General features: G+C 36.1%; 1 protein-coding gene across 2 annotated transcripts; it reads right to left on the bottom strand.

The window, feature by feature from the left end:
• Positions 1 to 851: 851 nt before the first annotated feature.
• Positions 852 to 5,888, bottom strand: prph2lb (peripherin 2-like b). Of its 2 annotated transcripts, XR_007968148.1 has the most exons (5): positions 5,725 to 5,888; positions 4,432 to 5,242; positions 3,766 to 4,012; positions 1,454 to 1,903; positions 852 to 1,279 (listed from the first exon to the last, which is right to left on the bottom strand). XR_007968148.1 is itself a non-coding variant. In XM_052099101.1 (4 exons), the coding sequence occupies exons 2-4, from the start codon at positions 5,007 to 5,009 to the stop codon at positions 1,649 to 1,651; spliced, it is 1,080 nt and encodes a 359-aa protein (XP_051955061.1). In that variant the 5' UTR covers positions 5,010 to 5,242; positions 5,725 to 5,888; the 3' UTR covers positions 852 to 1,648. The 2 variants fall into 2 exon arrangements, 1 of the variants encoding a protein (XP_051955061.1); XM_052099101.1 differs by having other exon boundaries at positions 852 to 1,903.
• Positions 5,889 to 6,225: the final 337 nt, after the last annotated feature.

A 6,225-nucleotide genomic window follows, 5' to 3' on the forward strand; every position in this document is an offset into this window, starting at 1 on the left:
TTCATAAACTTCAGCTGGTCCAGAACTCAGCTGCACGAATAATTTCTAGAACCCCCTCTATTGAACACATTTCACCTGTTCTTCAATATTTGCATTGGCTTCCGATTAAGTACCGAATTGACTTTAAAAATCTTGCTTTTTACCTACAAGGCCTTAAATAATCTTACTCCTTAATACCTCTCCGATCTTTTTCATATCTATACACCTACTCATACCCTAAAATCTTCCTCGTCAACTCTTCTTGTTATACCACGTATTCGTCTGAACTCTATGGGGTTTGGAGCCTTTAGTTATACTGCGCCTCACTTATGGAATTCCCTTCCTCTGGATATTCGTAACAGTGATATTCTTCATACGTTTAAATCTCGTCTTAAAACTCAACTATTTAAACAGGCCTATTTATGACTGTGTATGCACTGAGTTCATACTTTGCATCTTCTAATGTCTTATTGTATATCATAGTTTGCTTAATGTTGTTATTGTTGATGCTTTCAAGGATGGCTTTTTTGTGTTCTGTTTGGAAGGTGACCTTGAGTGTCATGAAAGGCACCTATAAATACAATTTATTATTATTGTTATTAAGTGGAGAGCAGTCTCTTTAGTTATATAGCTTTGGAGCATTGCTAGTTCAATTTCCTTGGCTTACTTTGAACCCAACATAACAACAGCAAAGTAGTTATGCAGTAAAGACTCCAAGGCAACTTAGTCTAATTGTATCACCTTTATCACCCCCCAACTGTATTCAGTTCTGAAATGTCATGAAAAAGGAGTTGTTTAAATACAGCAAGAAAAAAATGACACTGAATAGCAAAGCTCAATTTAAGACTTTTTATTTTTTTATTATGCGTTTACTGAGAGTGCTTGTGATGAGTTGAGACCAGTTGAAAACACTGTACAGTTTACAGTAAGATACAGTAATTCTCCAGATAATATGGTTCACTAGTTGTGAAATTGAATACAAACCTACGATGACACAAACCGAGCAAGTAACTGAATGAGAAAAAGATCCTTTTTGGATTCCAAAAGGCATTTTATAGTTTATGGATGGAAATACCTTCTTATGGAACAAAAGGCCTTTTATTTGAACCCTTTTCACAGTACTACATATTATTTAAGATATTATTAGGATGAGCAAAATAATCTTCATTACAGGGTAGAGGCACAAATTTCTCCCACTACCACCTTTACAGTCTTGTTATCATCACGTTCATCCTAGGTTTTCTTTGTAAGTCATCGGTCTCTAGATTTTTCTCCCTTTTTAGAATTGCATTTGCATATCCTGTAAAATAAGATTGGTTGATTATTGAGATTGACTGGCTGTAGAGTTTGTACAAATCAGTTCTGCACCCTTTATGTCCTTCCCCATCATTTAACAGTGCTCTTGCAAAGATTCCTTCATTTTCCTTTTCCTTATGTATGGCACAAGGATTACATTGCATTAAACAGCGATCACCTTTTTAATATAGTAAAACTGTTCCGACTTCTGTCAAGTTCATTCTTCATATTCTTTCAACTTTGTGTACTTTGAGTAAAGAGTCAAATATATTAAGCTGCAATGCAGAGCTTGATTTGCCTCTTCAAGGCTGCCATTTTTGGAAGGCTGGTTCAAGTCTCAATGTCCAGAGTTTGCATTTACATGTCTCTTATTCTACCTGGCCTTTGTGATTTGGCTGGTGGGGACATTCTCTTGTGTTTGCTGGCTTGTGCTTGGAACATCAATGTTGGGGTCATCATCCACCTGGTAGCACTTGCCCAAGTTCTTGATGATGTTGAAGTTATAACGGGCAGTATCAGCAATACTGTTCTCCAGAAGCCATCCATCAGATTCTGAGTCAGGGTCCCCTAACCTCAATAGATTTTCCATGGCTGTCTGAAGATATCGCACTCCTGTCAGCACAGAGATCTATAGGAAGGAGAAAGAGATTTATAAAAAAGGGAAGAGGCTAGAAGTGGATTGAAATCAGTGGTAGAAGCATAGATGAAGATGGGCTGAAGAGATTTTGCTAGGTTAAGAGGATCCCACAAGATTCTTCATTTAAAGTGAATCAACACATTTACATTTGACTTGGACTGTAATAAATAAAAAAACACTTAGAGAAAAATACTTATTTTCATTAACGTAAAACATTTTTTTACATACATTTAGATTTATACTACATTATAATATCTATTAATAATTAAAACTAGAAGAAAGACCTTTATGTTCCAATTATTTAAGCATAATTCATGTTATCGTTATCGATTGTAGTATTTCACTATATTTGTTCTGAGAAAAGAAAATAGGAAGGCATGACAAGTGGGCATTAGAAAAATAATTACACATTGGTGGTCATGTATTCTGGTTTCACAAAATCTTTGGCTGTATATTTGGAATGGAACATCAGCTTACACTCTTAAAAATAGAGATTCCAAAAAGGGCGTTTTGCAGCGATGTCATAGAAGAACCATTATTGGTTCTCCAAAGAACCTTTCAGTGAAAAGTTCTTAAAAGAACCATATTGAAGAAACTTTTTTCCAGTCTAAAGAACCTTTTCCCATTACTTAGATCCTTTTGTGCAATGGGAAGGTTCCATAATGTTAAATTGTTAAATTCCATATAATATAATTAAATGAAATTCTATATGGAACCATGCATGCTGATAAAGTACCTTTATTTTTAAGAGTGTGCTACTTAATGAATGTTGCACAGTATACACTGTTACTGCCTTTTTGTTTAAAATAGTAAGTAAAACAGAAGATATTATTCCACAATAAACATTTCAAAAAGTAGTACATTATATTACATTTTTGTCACATGATCTCATCATGTTGACAATCAAATTCAGTGAGATGCTTTCAGTGATTATCTTGGAAATAAAAATGGTTATTTTGCTATTTAAATTTTGTAAATTTTGAACATAACCTGGATCTGCACTATTATCTGTTGTCCAATGTCTGTGTTTTTTGCCCTGTCTAACTTTTTCTTTTTCTGTTTCAAAAGGTTTTTTTTCTTTGCAATTCTTCCCATATGGCCTGCACCCCTGAGTCTTCTCTTTACTGTTGTACATGAAATTGGTGTTGAGCGGGTAGAATTCAATGAAGCTGTCAGCTGAGGACACGTGAGGCATCTATTTCTCAAACTAAAGATTCTGATGCACTTATCCTCTTGTTTAGTTGTACATCTGGCCTTCCACATCTCTTTCTGTCCTTGTTAGAGCCAGATGTCCTTTGTCTTTGAAGACAGTAGTGTACGTCTTTGTATGGAACTTTCAGTTGTTGTTTTTTTGCCAATTTCAAGCATTGTTTAGCCTTCATTCATCAAAACAATGATTGACTGATGAGTTTCCATAGAAAGCTGTTTTTCTTTTTTGCCATTTTCGACCTAATATTGACCTTAAGACATGCCAGAATATTGCATAATGTGGCAATCAAAAACAAACACAAAGACAATGTTAAGCTTCATTTAATGAACCAAATAGCTTTCAGCTGTGTTTGATATAATGGCAAGTGATTTTCTAGTACCAAATTAGCAATTAAGCATGATTACTCAAGGATAAGGTGTTGGAGTGATGGCTGCTAGAAATGGGGCCTGTCTAGATTGGATCAAAAATTACTTTTTTCAAAAAGTGATGATGCTATATCAGTAATATCCTGACTATACTTTGTGATCAGTTGAATGCCACTTTAGCGAATTAAAGTACTAATTTCCTTCTGAAACAGCAAAACCTGTACATTATTCCAAACTTTTGGCTGCCAGTGTATATTGACATTTTATACATGACACACCTCAAAAAGCCAGATGATGAGAACAATTAAACCAATGGACTGCATGATCTGTGTGTAGTGTTCAAGTAGGGCCTGTCGGCAGCCCCTTCGATTCACATTTAACTCCTCCTTCTGGTAGTCATAGTTGACGTGTGCTGAGTTGTTGGTGATTTGATGCTGGATACAGGGCCGAGGAGAGTGCACATTACAGCAGCTGAAGGGCACCCCATCATTCAGATACTTGCCCTCCACATTACTCCGTAGCCGACTCAAGAGAAGAACAATACAGAAAACAAAACATGCATACAGTACAGTATGTAAGCAATGGATCAACACATAGATGAATAACATGCATGGTTTCAGTAGAATAGTAAGTGTTGGATATCTGTGAAAGCATGCATCAGTTAGGGACAGTGCACCAAACATTTTGTCATCATTTACTCACCCTAATGCTGTTCCAAACATGTATGACTAATAGCTGTTAGGAAAAATTACTTTCACTTTCATTACATATTTTTTCCACAGACGAAAAAAAATGTATTTGGGTTTGGAACAACATGAAGGTGAGTAAATTATAGAATTAAAATTTTTAGGTGAACTATCCCTTTAACTGTCATTCAAATTAATCATTTGACAATATTAACCACTTGACATGAAAGTGCATTGTGGGCTCAGAAATTGACTTACTCCACCACTTCACTATCGGTCATATCCAGGTAGCGGTTACTGATCCATTGGATGTGAAACCAGTCCCGATACCCTCCATTACCACAACACTGGAAATGCATCTGCAGCATATCTATTGTGCGCTTAATGTAGCAGCGGCCTGGCATGTCTGTATCCTTATAGTACCGCATGCTGTCACGCAAGCCAAGAAAAAGTGACTCTTCCAGATCGTTGCGCATGCTATAACACATCAGGGCCCCCACAAGGATACAAAACGTAAAGAAAAAGGTACATATGATGTAAGGCAGCATCAGCAGCTTCCATCGCAAGAACTTGGTGGTGTCCACACAATCGTAGCAGATCTTGCTCCCCAAGAAGTTGATCGCACAGGCAGTCAAGCCAACAGATATAAGCATATTTGGCACAGAGTCAATCTCCTTTGACATCAGCTCATGCCTCTTCTGAATCTCCACTTTTAGGAACAGGCCCAGACTCAAAAGTGTGACACCTGTTATCACGGACACCCAGTTTAGCACCCATAAAACCTGGGCCAATTTGTCTCTATTTGTCTTCGTAAATGTCACTTTTAAGACTGCCATTGTAAATGGGAAGAAGTATTACTCTCACAGTTTAAGCGGTAATTTTTTAACTCCAGGTACTTTAATTTTATTATAGAGTGATATCCTGGGAAAATGGGAAAAGACAGGGAAAATTTTCCACAGGGAGGAGGGAAGTGAACTGGGAAAGAAGGCAAAGAAGGCCTCATAAGCAGCTTAGATGAGGTATTTTTACACTCCTGGATGATGGCCTTCGCTGCATAACAGCACAGGTACTGAAATCAAGATAGGAAAAAATTCTAATATAAATGTACAGACAGTTTACGTAGTATGACAATGTCTAATTAATGTTCATGGTATACCATATATATATACTGTATGTCTGGTTGATTACTGATCACTTACATTTACATTACAATTTAAATTTAATATGTAAGATGAAGTTTGTAGCTAACAATAGTATTGTCTATGATCTTTTCCATTAAAATTGTTAAATTTCACTCTGCGAAATGTATTATATTTGATTAAGTTACACATTTCAGTATTATTTTAAGCTCTAATAAATACATTATGTCACATACAAAGTACCCTATATTCCATGCATACACTAAAACATTCATATCCACTTTGAAAGTGCTCATTATATTTATGTTACTTTACCTGTTACAGAAGAACATTATTATTCTAGGCAATCTAAAACCTTCCAGCCATTCTCTGTTGTATTGCTACAAAAAACCCTCAAAACCACATAACCTACCTGTTCAGCTATATCATATTCACATACTGGCTCGTAATCCATGTATCTTGGTTCTAGGCGCTGTCATATTGCTTTTGGCAAAAAGTATCCTATGGAGTTTTAGGTAAGAGACGAGAGAAGAGGTGAGAAGCGAGTTTAGTGACTTCTTTCCAGACTCACTTTGACCTCCATCTAATCCATTTATCCTAAGGATTTAATGGAACACCTCCAAGCCATCTGGGCCAATCCCAAGTGAATAACAGGAGTTTCCCCACACCCCCACCCTTTTCAATCTTTATAAATGGCCTATACAATATGTATTTATTATCTGTGAAACAGATCCAATCCAAAATATATACAAATATATACATGGGCACTTGTGCTCATTTGCTCTCTAAATTGGTTATGTTTGAGGTATTGTGTATGGATCCTTTTTCTTAATGAAGATATTCCAAATTGTCCCCAAAGAGAGGATTTTCAAATTTGGCAATATGGCAGTAAAAGTAAAAGTCCAGTGTTGTG

Source organism: Xyrauchen texanus, chromosome 30 (assembly GCF_025860055.1).
Source record: "Xyrauchen texanus isolate HMW12.3.18 chromosome 30, RBS_HiC_50CHRs, whole genome shotgun sequence".
NCBI classification, from domain to species: Eukaryota; Metazoa; Chordata; class Actinopteri; order Cypriniformes; family Catostomidae; genus Xyrauchen; species Xyrauchen texanus.